Source organism: Apium graveolens, chromosome 6 (assembly GCF_009905375.1).
Source record: "Apium graveolens cultivar Ventura chromosome 6, ASM990537v1, whole genome shotgun sequence".
Classification (NCBI taxonomy): Eukaryota; Viridiplantae; Streptophyta; class Magnoliopsida; order Apiales; family Apiaceae; genus Apium; species Apium graveolens.
The window spans coordinates 49,446,364-49,462,691 of record NC_133652.1 but is presented as its reverse complement, the minus strand read 5'-3'; the positions used below and the strand labels follow the sequence as shown (position 1 = coordinate 49,462,691).

General features: G+C 34.7%; 1 protein-coding gene across 2 annotated transcripts; it reads right to left on the bottom strand.

The window, feature by feature from the left end:
* Positions 1–92: 92 nt before the first annotated feature.
* Positions 93–4,192, bottom strand: LOC141665761 (uncharacterized). 2 transcript variants are annotated; one of them, XM_074471742.1, is made up of 4 exons: positions 3,721–4,192; positions 2,311–3,125; positions 2,083–2,181; positions 93–534 (listed from the first exon to the last, which is right to left on the bottom strand). In XM_074471742.1, the coding sequence occupies exons 1-3, from the start codon at positions 3,791–3,793 to the stop codon at positions 2,089–2,091; spliced, it is 981 nt and encodes a 326-aa protein (XP_074327843.1). In that variant the 5' UTR covers positions 3,794–4,192; the 3' UTR covers positions 93–534; positions 2,083–2,088. The 2 variants fall into 2 exon arrangements, with proteins under 2 accessions (XP_074327843.1, XP_074327842.1); XM_074471741.1 differs by having other exon boundaries at positions 93–490; positions 3,721–4,190.
* Positions 4,193–16,328: the final 12,136 nt, after the last annotated feature.

The following is a 16,328-nucleotide window of genomic DNA, read 5'->3' as shown; positions in this document are numbered from 1 at the left end:
GGTCTCCGCAGTTTCCTCTTCCTTTCGAGGACATTATGCATCAGATCAGCCACAACCATAACAATTTGATAACTTTACAGTTGACAAGAATCGATGCAAACATATACCCAGTTCCATTATTGTAGATATTTTAGATGAAGTATGTGCCAGGAGTTATCTATTCTCACTAACGAATAACATCAACAGAGAAATACAACAAGATCATATACAAAGTTTATAAGAGAAAAAATAGAAGGGGGGAAAACACAAAAACTGCAAGGAAAAAATCAACAAGAAAGCAGTACAACTAAACAGGTATTTGAGACCGCCTCCCCGTATAGCACTACGATAACTGAGAACCTAACTAGTTTCATCAGTGCAAGGCTCTTGCCGATAATCTTTGGAGGGTACTTATATAGACGACTAGAACAAAGTGCACATACCGCTAGATCCTCTGCTAGTTTCCATCACATGCTTCATTGCCCCGGTCAAGCTCCTCTATGCAATGTTTCTCTTGAAAAGTCCAAGGCTTATAAGCTTTTCTCTTTTAATAAACTTTACATTATAACATTTCATAATGACATGTAAAATAAAGACAACATATTAAGACAAAAGTCAATAATGAATAAACAATATAACAAATCCATGAGCATTCTTCTCATAATTTCTAATATGAAGAAAAACATAATATAGAAAGACAGCTGGGAAAGACCCTACCTTTGTGTTTTGGCATGTAAGACCCCACTTGTAAAGATAGCAAAAAACAAAACAAAAACACTTCAACACCAAACAAAAAAACTTAAACACCAGGGGGAGGAAAACAAATTCTTTCTATAGGAAGGAATATAGAGGGAAGGATAAGACCAGTTATTTATTGTATGGTGTGCATCGATGCACTTCTCCTAAGTGATAGGGTTGTGTCATGTCTGATGCCTTATGTTTTGAGGAGGCCACAAACTTTTTTTCCTCCTTACAAAAGAAGCATAGCATGTTTAAAATAGCAACACCGCAGACTGTGAAAAAAAATTGTGTGTAAAGTGATTAGAGAAAAACATACAAAAGAACCCTCGACTATAAGGGAAACTTCTAGATGCCCACAACTGTTCGACAAAAGTAATGATAGTCATGGATGAGGCTGCTACCAAGAACATCATTGAGTGCAGAAGTTTATCAACATATTTTGCTTATGTTTAAATCTTTTCAGCAGGCGAACGACATAATTGTTGCCAATTAGAATCTGCCTTCTGTAAAGCTCGCCGCTTGTATCAAAATTGACAAAATAATAGCACAAGGCCTTATTACATCAGTGCAGGAACCTACAAAATACCTTATCTATCATATCAATACTCTTTTTCTCACATTGTAGTTCTTACTGTGCACTAGGAGAACTTAAACTGAACAATGAGAACCCCCCCCCCTCTCGCTAAGACTTGCACTGAACAACGAGACCCCTCCCCCCTTTTTCTATCAAGAAATTCCTCTTCATATCAAGAACTAAGAAATAGAACGGAGAATTTCTCATTCATCCCAAAAGAAAAGAGAAACTTTTCATCTAACACTTTCACACGTCTTCGAACTCATTTAAGTGATCTGGATCAGATATATAACATTTCAACATTTACTTGGTCAATATCTTAGTCTTAAATGGTCAAATTATTGATACCAATCAAAGCTAAAAAATTGTTTTCTTTTACACTGATATTGTATATTTCAAGACATTTCTACAAACAGCATTCCACAGTTCTGAAATAGCATATATACGACTATTTGAAGACAAAGGGGGAGTACCAAAAAGAGATGCGAAGGGAAAAGAAAATGACAGCATCTAGAATTTTAGAAGAACATGTCTCCGGCGATGAATTACTACACGTTAAAACTATTCATCGATATTTGGATTTATTATCGTAAGGAATATTTAACCAAATACCATTTCAAGAAATATATAATATCTTGTAAACAAATTTTACTTGATATTAAACCAGCAGGTGAGATGCTATATGCAGGTAACAATTTATTCTGAAAATTGGAAATAGAAATTCTAGCAAATAGCAATGCATGTGCAAAGTTCTGTCACAGATGTACATAAACATTTAAAATGCCCACCTGAAATCATCTGTCAGAGCTTGTAAAGAAGTCAAAGATTCCACAACAACTCTTGAAGGACGCTTTCTGCACAACTTGTGGTGCTGAGACTACAAGAGGCTGCAAAATATTCAAATAAGTTAACTCGATTTCTGAATCTTTGTCTTCTCAGATCTTGATTCAAAATCTAAAAAAAAATCTTATCAAACACATTCAAGTACTCTCTTACAAGAACCCAAAAGTCATTACCTGGCTATCAGAACATTCAGGACTTTCAGATTCTCTAATGTGATCTGCACCATTACTCGTATGGACACTTGGAGCATTGAAGGACAACAAAAGTTTATCATCTTTTTCTTCAGTAGCGGAATCCTGGGGTGGATTTTCCTCTGATGTTGAAACTATTTTATCCTCCTTTTTGCTTGATCCCAAATCCATCGGAACTGATGGAATTACAGTATTGTCAGATCTGGGTAACCCTTCATTAGAATTTTCTTGAATTTTTCCTTTATAACCCCCATTGGAAGTCATAGGATGACCACTCGAAGCACTTCCATTTACTTGAACTACCTCCTCGGTCAACGAAGCCTTACCTGGAGTTACCTCAGAGACGTTTTCCCCAGCTAGCATATCGGTAACAACTTGACTTGCCGCTTTAGACGAAGAATCAACAGGCTGTCTAGCTTCAATGATTTCCGTTTTCTTCTCGACATTAGACTCGTCATCTGAACTGCTACGGCTACTATTACTACTGCTGCTAGAGCTAGAGCTCCCTGATGAACCTCCAGTGTGAACTTCCTTAGATTTAATACTTTCCTCCTTGCTTCCATAATCTTCCTCGGACTTCAACTCCCATTCAATCTGAACAATACCACCTTCCGTCTTCACATTCTCTCCGGAAGTAACTCCTCCGACAACCGACTGACCAGATGAATTTCCTTCTCTTTTCTCCACCTCTTTCCCATCTCCCTCAGGAAATGAGTGCTCAGAGCTATGTTGATCCTTTGACGAAGTTGAACCACCATCACTCTTTTTGTCATCATAATGTTGTCCATCGTCATTTCCTACCACGGTTTCATCCATTGAAAAGAATTCAATACAAAATCAAACCAAAAGAACATTTATACCCATCAAAGAAATCCAAACATACACGCTATTCATCTAATCAAACAACAAAATTAATGGGTTTGGCAGAACTAATCCACAAGCTGATTATAAAAATAAATAATTAAAAAACAAAAAAGACATACCAAACAACCACTTGACAAATACAAACACAGAGTCAGACAAAAATAGCATATACCACAAACATAATAGACAGATACACACAAACAACAACAGCTAAGATAGAGATGGGTAAAAGTAATTTTTTGAAAAATCTAATAAACAACACATAGCAACTCAACCACTTCACATAACAACCCGTATTCAGATAATTAACAGAAAAATAGCATAAACCCATAACTTACAACTAAGATTAAGTCAAAAAAAAAAACAAGAACCCTGAAGGCAGCAAACCCATGAAACCAATTATAGATACAAGTCAAATAAAGACTAAAACACCAAGAAGCTTGATGAAAAGAGAGCTGGGTGTGTTGTATCATGTATGTATGTTACAAAACTAGTAGTGACAAAAAAGATGTAAAGGAGGGGGGGTACCTTGAGATAGAGAAGAAGATTGTTGGACCTTTTTCTTCTTAGCAGCTTTTCTCTTTTTAGCACCTGAAGGCATGGCTTTTTATTTGGAGCTTGATTATTTGATGATTAGTTGAAAGATTAATAAAAAAAGGATGACAATTTATAAGGGGGTAGTTGGATGGTGGGGTGGTCTGCAAATCGAGGAAAGACACAACTTTCTCTCTCTGGGAATTTAAAGAGAGGGAGAGGAGAGAGAGAGATGGTGTGGAGTTTGAGAGAGAGGGGGGGGGTGGAATTTGAAGGTAATAGAGCGGTGCTTATTACAGTTAGAAAAAGAAAGAGACAAGGACAGGCAGAGGCAGGAGATTGGTGTGTGGTGACTGGTGAGACTTGAGAGTGAGTGAGTGTATGTAATTAACTCATTATTTTACTACCACTAGCATCTCCCATCGTCCTTCCGCGCCTTTCATTTTCTATTTTTCTCCTCCTCCTCCAATTTTATTCCTTAAATTTTTAAAACAAATTTCTATATTTCATTTGCTCCATTTCTTATGTTCTTTTCTATGCCCAGTCGCAGTCATTTTATATCTGAGCTAAAGGGTAAGATGTTAAACAATTTTTAACGGCATTGCTCGGCAATTAACAGTTAGTTATTAGTTATAACGGATTAAATTAGTCATTTTAATTATCTATTAAGTCATTTATTTTGAATAATTGTTAGTTGTAACGGGTTAAATTAGCCGTTTTGACTCGACGATTAAGTAAGTTGTTTTGATTAGTGGATCGAATTTAACTATTTTGAATAATAATGTTCGATAAATTAATGTTTAGCTTAATTTTTTGTATTCTCAAGAGAACAAGGGGATAATATTCATTAGATTAAAAAAAAATCTCATTAAAAAGACTAAACTACCCCTCCATCTCATATTATGTGTCTTCTTTAAATTTGTGCCGGTCAAATTTACTTAAGTTTGACCGAAATTTATTAATAATTTATAATTGAACAAAATAAAAAAATTACATCACCGGAAAGTAGATTTAATCTACTTTAATATATAATTTTTAGTTTTTTAAAATAATATACGAGTAATGTTTAATCGTTGGTCAAAAGTTGCTCAATTTGACTTTTATAAAAGGAAATGTGACAAATATGAGATGGAGGGAGTATTTATATAAAAGATGTTGTTTATGTGAACCGAACTCAAGATATTTTATTCACCTAGACAACCTATTACCACTACACTATATTGTCACATGTATTTTTTATCCTACACATAATATGTAAATGTGCTAAATGAATATTTTATTTAATTTTAAAGATAGTTACTTGAATTCCACAAAAAAATGATAGTTAGTTGAATATTTGTATAGTTAATTTTAAGGAATTGAATTTCATATGTAAAGTTAGACATAGTACATAAATGGATTATTATCTTATTTATTAATCATTTTTTAGTTTGAAAATATATCTCATATTTTTAACATATTTTTTATCATAAAAAGTAATTAAAATGTACATATATAATTTTTTTTAAAAATATTGAAAATAGAATCGCCTATATATAAATAATCTATATTAGTATTACATATTTAGGTAAGTTCGAATTATAATGAGTCAATGCATTTTAGAACTTGACCCATTGTTCAAAAAATACTCAAAATTTAACTACATGACCCGGCCGAAAAATATCGTCACATTCGACGTTTAGTAAATTTAAATTACAAGTTCAGCGAGAATATCTTACCAATAATGTGAATTTTTTTAATATCTTATGTTAATATAAATTAATGTGTTTAAGGTGTTTATAGAATCAAGTCAATTGATTATTTATATAAAAATTACTAACTTCACTAGTAACACATTATTATTTTTGGGATTTATCCCGGTTTTAAGAATATTCAAAATTTGATATGAGATCTCACGAGATTTGTTAAATTTACGATTATATATTAAATCGATTTATTTATGATTTTTTACTTTAAAAAAAACTAGCTTTTCAAAAAGAATTCTTTTAGATAAGCAATATTCATTGATCAAGATAATATTGTACAAATATTTTGAATTATTTTAATATTTTGAATTATTCAAATAAAAGTTATATCTATACTATATTGTAGCATTTGATTCATTGCATTTTATATTATTTAAGGAAAAAAATATATTTTGTTCAATAATTTGAAGGATTTAACCAGTTCAACTGATATATATAAAACTTTATCGAACTGAAAATTGTTAATTTTAAGAGAATAGTATACAATGTTATCAAATTATTATATGAAGAAATATTAGAGTCGTAATAAAAGAAATTTAAAAACGGTTTAAATAACGATATAATTACAATTTTTCCTTCGAATTCTTGAAAAAAATCATGATTATCAATAATAAGTCTTAAAAATATATAATTTATTTTTATGTTACAACCATGATTGATACTCGGTTGCGTAAAAAATAAATATGGATTGTTTGTCAGTGATAATATGAATATCATATATAAATTATAGCAATTTATTTATTATATAATCTTAATTTTTGAATAATTATAAAAGCATGTTATTTAAGTAATCAATTATCTCAGTAGATGTTAATAATGATTATACATGTATATAAATCAGATATTTAGCATATAAATAATTGAAACCATCATAATTTACTAATAAATGTAACATACAATAATTTACATGCCAACACACACACACATACATATAACTTAATCTTACTTTGTTAACAATAGAGTAAATAAAAAAACTAATATCTTCCCATACATACATACGTTAAATTTCAAAAACTAAAATATTTCATTAAAATCAATTTTAATATTAACAATAATGTAAATTTTACATTATTGCATATTATGATTGGAAGTCATTCTCACTTCAATTATGCATTTTTATCTTTGTAAATTAAGTAAGTTAATTGTAAGTTAGAAGTAAACTCAATAATAATATAGACGAGTACATATAGTTTAATTAAATAAAATTCAAAATTTTTGGTCAACTCTGTATTCAACATATATGTTAATTTTGAGCTTTTTATTTGTAAACATACTAACGACATTCTACAGATTAAGTTTAATCATCGTTTTAAACGTACACTTACTACCTTGTTTATATTCATTCATTAAACACAAATTATACAACACAAACAAGAATATATATATTTTGCTTAATGAGCTATATTAGAAACGTTGTGTAATTTGGTAATATCTTGTATGAAAATAATACACATTGATAAACAATCAATTTTTATTTGATACACGTTAGACATTATACAACATTTACAAATAAGAAAACAACTAAAAGCAACTCCAACAACCTCCTTCCATTTTCACTACAAATAATATAAATAAATGAGTTCCTAATTATTTAGAAGCAAAAATCAAACAGTTTCTTCAACAATTCTCCTTAAACTCACTCTTTATCTATCTTTTTACTCATTAAAGTCATTTGTGTTAAATAGACGAGTAAAAAAATATAACATAATAATAGTTGATGAGGGGGTATTTACTCCTCGTAAGCATTCGAAACTCCTAATGTTATATAGGGAGACATGGAGATTGTTGGAGATAAATATCCCCATTTCTTCAAAATTTGACTCAATAGTCTATATAAGGATAGTGTTGGAGTTACTCTACGAACATTATAATTGCACGATGCATAAAAAAACTCTAGATGCTAGTTTTTCTTAACACATGAACAAATACTTAATTGGAAAACCTCCTATAAACTTTTTAAAAATATTTTTTTTGGAATCAAATCGCTATTTCAATTCGTTAATTACCAAATATTAATATTATAAATTTCATTTAGTCAAACCTCTAATTTTTTTCAAAAAATTAATTTTCTACCATAAAAGCTAACTTCCAAACATGGTCAAAATCATTCTAAAAAACTTTCACCGTTTACTATTCAGTAAATTTTGACACATGTATTAGAAGGTTTGATTATATTATTAGTAAAAGTTACTTTTAAAGTTAAAATATCAAATTAATACATATTCAAAAATAAGAATTTTTAAAAATAATATATTAACTATTTAGTCAAACTTTCTAAAAATATGTTTCGGAATATCTGAGTCTGAAGTATTAAAATATAGATACTAGTATGAGTTTTTGAATTCAAATTATGAATTTACATAAGAAAAAACTACGACACGTATCACGTATTTAGAATGAATACACAAAACACATTACTTTTCAAGTGACCCATAATGTAAGTTGACACGACAGTTCACTCAAATTACACATTGACTACGCATGTCTAACATGCGTATTTAATGAGCATTTTGAGAAAAGTTTCGTCAAATGACATTTTGGGCAAATAATACCAAAACAAAGAATATGTCACGTACTTACTAAATACGTGAGAAATAGATTTTGATATGATTTTCTTGTTTCTTATTTCTTTTCATTTTAAATTTGTGAATACACTCATAAGATGATTACTTTTTAAAAAAAAAAGAAAGAAAGAAGACAAATGAGTGTATAATACATGATTAGGGATAGTCAATTATGATGATTAGCTCTAAATCACGTATACTCTGCTCCTAACAGAAAAGTCAGACGACCATTTATGCGAGTAAAATGGCCAAAAAAATTAATTTCAAGAAAATGACATCTTATATTACATGAAAACGTATTTACCTTTTTGGCGCTTATAAAAATATTAATCAACTGTCTTGGGGATTTGGAACCTCCCACCTCAATCGCGTCAAACTCTTATTTATTCGGTCCAACCATTACATCAACATCACCCTATTCATAAAATCATAAATTTAATTATAATTTTTTTTTGATATAATTTTTTTCACACCACATGTCCACTTTTAAAATTAAAATTTGTTTGAATATAGTTGCCCACTTATTCAGTGTAAATTTATATTTTTAAAATCAACTCTCTACTTTTTCACATCTCTCACTTTCTCCTTGTCTCGTTGTGCCTCGTAGCGAACCGCACCGAAATTCGATCGCAACGCATCCGAACAATCTTGATCCTAGAAGAGATTGAAGGAGAAGACACAAAAGAAGTGTTCATGTTACAAATCAGCGAAACGGAGGATAAGGCGCCGAAGATTAATGAAGAGTCGGTGGAGTTACCGATAGCGAATTGAGTTTGGAGGCCTCAACACTCGGAGAATGAAGAAGATAGTGTATTTGTCGGTGAGCCTTTCGATGTCGCTCAGGACAAAACGCCATTGGCCTCACCGATATCTCGAAAAGACTAAACTCTGAAGGTCAAGAGGTAGAAACATCGATTGGAAATTCAGGAATTTGTGACGATGTTTGGTCCTGCTCCGCTATGAAACCCTAATCCTAAGAATTGAATCTCATATCTTCCTCTTTAATCAAATCATGTAACTGGTTGATAATTACTGTAATAATAATCATATCTCGGTGCGTTCCGTATCCACCTCCTGGATTCACAAAGAAAGCAAGCGATGTTTCCACCTTGATTGATCTGTTCAAGGATTATTATCGGGATCTTCGATTGTCGTCTTGGGGCTATAAAGGATGGAATGTGCGTTTAAAAACTTCAACGATAAACAGGTCGGACGAGAATGGCTTAACTAATCTAATAAATGAAGTTTTTCATGACATAGGTAAGTCCCATATGAAGAAAATTATGGGTCAAAATATTGTCACACTTACTTTTTAGATTATATAATTAATTTTTTTTATGTTGAGTTTTTACGTACTTTTACATATTATTTAATATTATATTTTACCTAGAAAACATATATCTGTGCACACACAATTCGAGGATCTTTTTTGAAAATAACCTCTTCATTCTTTTGAATAAGGGTAAAGTTGTGTACATTATACCCTCCACATACACTACTTTATGCAGTATATACTGAGTACGGTTGGCTGATAAATTTAATTCACATATTATAGTCGATAATTTATTAACATCTACTTTTCTTAATATGATATTATTAAGTGGCAGTTAGAATGCTCTATAAAGGCTTGAATTGACATTTTGTACTCAAGTTATTTGTGTGTTTGATGTGTTTTGTAGTGTTTTTGCATTTCAGGCTTATATCAGGGATTCAGGTGATTTGGCATTGTTTTTATGCTAAATTGGTGTTAGGATGGTGTCTTGAATAAAAGCTCGTGGATCGCCAACTCAAACCAGCTAAGAAAATAAAAAAAAGAAGTTTTTTCCAGAAGGTCAGCGCGCCCGCGCCGAGATGCAGATTTGCAGCGCGCCCGTGCTGGTGAAGCGCACGCCCGCACCAGGTCGGAATCACAGAATCCTGATTCTACTCTAATTTTGATCAGTTGGACTTCTAATATGCATGAGTTGCTATATAAACATAACTTATGATCGTTTTTGATAACAAGACGTACCAGAGCTTAAGGAGAAGGTGTAAGAAGACCGTATAGCACAATTCAACCAAGGAAAAGATGATCTAGTTTATTCTTGTGATTCTTTATTTTAAGTAGTAACTTTGGATGCTAGTTTTCTTATTTGTGAACCTATACTCTTATTTCGTACTTGGTTTTATTATTTATTCAGTATAAAGACTACGTTTATTATACCATGCTTTCATTGGAACCCACGTTGATGATGAGTTCAATTATGGGCTAATCATTATCGTGGGGTTCTAACGGATTTACTTATGGATTTCTTTAGTTAAATTGTTTCGATGCCTTAATTTGTGGTGATTTTATGATAGCCTAGTATTGGTTGTGCTTATTCATCTTATGAGCATCACAGACTTATAAGATAGCGTGTTAATCTCTACTGAAGTGAAAGTGAATTTAGAGGTCTAGAACTTGCAATGCTATCATAGGTTCATGTAGTTGATATGCATGATTCGTAGATAATTTTTACCATCTTACTTACCCTATATAATCATGATAGATAACTTGTGCGTTAAACCGTTATGTTTTCAAATTCTATAGATATATAGGGTCTCAATATAATTGGTGTCTATTCAGCATCTATCTCTTTTGTGGATATCTGGTAGCATGGTGTCTATTCAGCTTCTATCTCTATCTCTTTTATCGATTCAATTGTTTATAAACTGCATATTACCTATGCTAGAGATAAGCAGTAGTTGCGTATATCCTTAGTATAGGGGACCCAAAGGTGAACATTTTCTAAACCAGGAGTCGATGTTCCCGAGTATAATATATGTATATTTATATATATAGTTTTCGATAACTAGTAATTAAATAAGGTATATTCAATGGTTTTGAATAATAATCAAACTTATTTTCGATTATTCAAATAAGGATCGTACTTTCGTATAAGTATATCTTTTGTTATTTATTATTCGTTTCAAGTATGAGTTTGAAAACTTCTACTTCAATTATTTTTATAAATAATTATCCTTTATGGGAATATTATTTAAATAATAATATTAAGATATTTTCTAATATATCGGGACTGATTTATTTTATTAAATCATCAGTACTCTAAACATTCTTTAAAAATATTTTCGAGTCTTCAAAATAATTTTACAAGTTAGAGCGGATCCTAAAACTCATTTTCAAATTTAAGATCTTCCTATCGAAGGGGACTTGAATACTCGCTCAAAAATCTGAGGGATCCGGCTCTGTGGTGTATTTTATATTAGCAACGAGGTTGCTGTTTTGAGAAAATAATTTGATTACTTGCCCAATGTTCGGGAAGTAAGTCCATCTAATTGAGTCGGCATAAGCGATAGACCGGGGTACGGTCTATGAAGGTGTAAGAGGCTGGGTGACAGTCCATCCACGCGTGAGTGGCCGGGTAACGGTCTAGCGCGAGGTCCTAATGCGGCCCGGGTGATGACCGGCGAGGAATTCATCCATCTACACTAGAAAAGGTTACTTATTGGTATCTTTGCCTGATCAGCAAGATATCGGGTTTATGCCAAAATTCTTTTCATTCCAAATTCATTGGATATTACAACTCTGTTTATACTTTTCATGACAGAGGTTTTCATGGAATGTGTGAGAGATATACATATAGGTATATATATATTGGGACTTAATGAAGTATCTCGTAACTTCATTTCATTCAAATAATATTTCAAAGATTGAATCTATTCAAGTCTTATGTTGAAGTCCCATTTATGTGATGAACCTTTGAAAACTTATTATACTTTGAACAATAATAGTTCAAGTAGTTTTCTAAAATGATATAAGTATAGTGAAGTAATTGGTAACTTCATCTCCCTTTAAGCTTATATCCAGTAAGTAATTATCTTACACTTGATAAAAATTTCCAGTAAGTTATCCATTTAGATACTTGCATTATTGACTACACTCTATATTGTCTTGCCAGCTGTAATGCTCACTCTTGCTTCATTTCATCATAACACAACAACAGTTAGGAAAGATGGTCAGACTCAAGCAGACCCAGCGCAAGAGCGTGGGAAGCGTCCCGTGTCTTCCCGTTGATATCATAGCTGCTATAGCTGCAGAGGTAGATCTATCTATAGATCAGGCATTCTACTTTTGAGTATCAATTATGTATAAATATAACTTGTGGCAGATAATGGCAATTAACTATAAACTTATTAAGTAATCATTTTGGGTTGTAATAACTTTTAAATTGTGGATTCAAGGATTTGTACTTATTTCAATTTCATCTCTGAGACTATAACGGGTTGTGGTGTGTGTTATTATGGGGTCACAACATGAGGTTATTTATTTTTAATTAAGTTAAGTGATATTTATGGAAAGAAAGACCGTGACGACCCGGATCCCCGACCCCGGATCTGGGGGTGTTACAGAAATGGTATCAGAGCTAAGCGTTATAAACCTCAGAGATGATGCGACGATATAATAATAAACTCACAAAGATAATAAGAACTCTTGTCAAGTTCATGGTCGGACTACTTAAAGTAGCACTGAAAGTTAAAACCCTTACGGGAACCCTTATAAGTATCATGATAGTAACTTAGCTCGTTTAATGTGTAGGCGCATGAGATAAAGGACCCAAAGATGTTCGAGCGTGAGCATTATGAGGCACTGCTAGATGCCGAGGATTAGGAGGAGCCTGAGGAGGAGGATATGGATGAGGAGGACCCCTCAGAGGAGTCAGAGACAGAGGTTATTGCGATTTCAGATGAGGAGGACCCGGATGAGGTCCCAGTAGCTGAAGAGCATGTCGGAGCTATAGTGGAGTATACTGGTACCCCTCTACCCTCACCCCCCGTGGTCAGAGCTCCTACCCCTCCACCACTATCTTGGAGCCCCTATGATGACAGCTCTGAGACCCATACTCCCGAGCCTAGGCAGACCGAGGAGGCACCTCCAGCGGCTCCGGATTCACCACCTCTAGACCCTGCCCATAGGCAGTCTTTGTTAACTCACGACTATGTTCAGGATGTTATGAGGACTCGAGTGACTGTTGCTAAGGCCCGGCTGGATGAGATCAGGAGAGAGTTGGATGTAGAAAGAGTTGGTAGGCGTGCACGAGCTCATGAGGCTAGAGCTACCATACCCCGATCTCTGAGAAGAGAGCTGATTGGGATAGCTTATGGCCCGTACGAGACTCCGATCACTTCAGGGAGACAGACATGGCAGGATATCCAGGAGGCAGGCTGATTACATTTTCCGTCGTGCGATGGAGAGAGTGTGGGAGTTGACCCGCTCCGGTGATTGATTCAGGACAAGTGATGTGGTAGTCTAGTCGTCTAGTTAGTCGAGGCCATAGTAAAAGCTAATTTTCTGGGATAGTTGACTTGTATATAGTATCCCTTTCTCTGACTAGACAGATTGACTCATGTATTTCACTTTTGGGCAGATGACTGTAGCACTGTTGTACTTTTGACCAGATCGAACTATATATTTCTCGAATTATGTATATATTTATTTCCTTTAATTCAGTTCCTTAGTGACGAGATCACTGTCTTTATCATTATTATTACTGCACTTCTTATTAAAACTGTCATAATATAATAGAATTGTGAGATACGTTCTCCCCATAATAGAAATTATGCAAGGCACAATCTTATGTATGATTGTGACCTAACGTTGAATTTTCCAAAATTTATCAGTATCATGCCGCCAAGAAGGATTGGAACTAGGGCGAACCCTGGGTTTGAGGACCAGGGAAGCCATAACCAAGATAGTAGGAATCAAGAACACAGTGAAGAGGAAGATGAAGATTATGTTGAATAGGATGACTCCCAGTATGAAGAGGAGGAGGAAATATTTGATGTTGAAGGATTTGAGATAGAGGCTGAAGAAGGAGAAGCTGAGGTTGAGCAATAAGTACCAAACCCAGACATGGATCCTATGGGGCAGTTCATACAACTACTAAGGCAGAACTTGGAACGTCAACCCAACCCACCCCCTCAAGTAAATAACAATACTGTGGCAAACTCTTTCAGGGCTTTCAAGTCCCTTAAACCCCCTGAGTTCCACGGATCAACTGACCCAGTTGAGGCAAGGGCATGGCTAAAGGAAATGGAGAAATCCTTTGAGATTCTGAGTACCGATAAGACACCGAAGACTGTATTTGCTACCTACCTTCTAAAGGGAGAGGCCAACTACTTGTGGGAGGCCAAGAAAAACATGGGGACATATGCTATCATAACCTGGGAGAGGTTCAGTCAGTTATTTTTGGGAAAATATTTCCCGAGGTTTATGGAGAACCAGATGGAGCTTAAGTTCTTGGAGCTAAAGCAGAATAACTTATCTATAGCAGAGTACGAAGAAAAATTTACTGAGTTATCAAGGTTTGTGCCAGAGTTTGTGAATACCGAGAAAAAGAAAACTAGGAGGTTTCAGCAGGGACTGAAACCATGGATACAGAATAGGGTGGCAATCCTTGAGCTTACAGATTATGCCACTCTGGTACAAAAGGCAACTATTGCAGAAGCCAGAAGTGAACAGATGCAGAAGGAAAGAGAGAAGAAAGGAATAAAGAGGAAAAGTATGAGCATGGGCGGAGGTTCTGCAGGAGGGAGCTTCCCAACTAGATTTAATCGAGGAGCAGTGTCCCTACCGGGAAGGAGTACTGGGTTTAAGCGGCCCGTAAGTGTGAATGTGAGCCAAAGCGGCCAGAAGTCTGGAATGTCCTATTCCAACCAGTCTCGACCCCCATTGCCAGCCTGTAACACTTGTGGAAGGATGCATTCAGGGGACTGTAAAGGAAAGCCAGTAACCTGCTTTAAGTGTGGTCGAGAGGGTCACTATTCTAACAAGTGTACTTCGCAACCCCCTAATGTCAGCCCGACCACCATCTGTTATCAGTGTGGAAGACCAGGCCACATGAGGAGGGAGTGCCCAAGAAACAAACCAGCAGCCTCAGGAGCAAGCAGAGCTGCTTCTAATAAACCACCTACTGCGAGGACTTTCAACATGACAGTTCACGATGCTATGAAAGACTCAGATATGATAGCAGGTACCCTTTCTCTAAATTCAATCAGTGCAAATGTTTTATTTGATTCGGGAGCAACTAAATCTTTTATATCGAGGGACTTTATGCTTAAATTAAGACTTAAGGATGAACCCTTGATAGAACCCTTACAAGTAGAAATAGCCAACCATGGAGTTATTCCTGTTAACCAGATTCACCCCGCCTGTGAGTTAGGCATAGGGGAACAATCATTTAGTGTTGATCTAATTCCTTTTAAAGTAGGGGAATTTGATGTAATTTTGGGAATGGACTGGCTATCTAGCAATGATGCTCAGATAGACTGTAAGGGAAAGAAAGTTAAGTTGAATATCCCAGGGAAGAAAGGAGTCATATTTAGAGGGAAGAGGCAGACGCGTAAATTTTTGACCATGGCCCAGGCCAATAAGATGCTACGAAAAGGAAATGAGGCTTTTCTAGCCTATGTGGTGGACATGCAGAAGGAGGTGCCCCACTTGCAAGACATTCCGGTAGTCAACGAATTTGAAAATGTATTCCCACAAGACCTTTCGGGACTACCACCTGATAGAGTGATTGAATTTGCTATTGAGTTGGCCCCAGGGACGGCGCCGGTTTCAAAGGCACCATACCGGTTAGCCCCATTAGAAATGAAGGAACTGGCTACCCAGTTACAAGAACTTTTGGATAAGGGTATGATAAGACCCCGTGTGTCTCCGTGGGGAGCACCGGTATTATTTGTTAAGAAGAAAGATGGCAGCATGAGGCTGTGCATCGACTACCGAGAGTTGAACAAGCTAACCATAAAGAACAGGTACCCGTTACCCAGAATAGACGATCTATTCGACCAGCTAAAGGATTCTGTCTACTTTTCCAAAATTGACCTGAGAACTGGATATCACCAACTAAAGATTAAACACGAAGATATTCCAAAGACTGCGTTCCGAACCAGGTATGTGCATTATGAGTTCTTGGTAATGTCCTTTGGATTAACCAACGCCCCAACGGCTTTCATGGATTTAATGAACAGAGTATTCAAGAAGTACTTGGACAAGTGTGTAATAGTTTTTATCGATGATATTTTAATCTACTCAAGGACCGAGGCAGAACATGCAGAGCATTTAAGGATAGCTCTAGGAATACTCAGAGAGGAACAGTTGTTTGCCAAATTCTTGAAGTGTGAATTCTGGCGGAATGAAGTACATTTTTTTAGGACATGAGATCAATAATGAAGTAGTATTGGTCGACCCCTCCAAGATAGAGGCGGTCTCAAATTGGGAAAGGCCAACCACACCCATTGAGGTAAGGAGTTT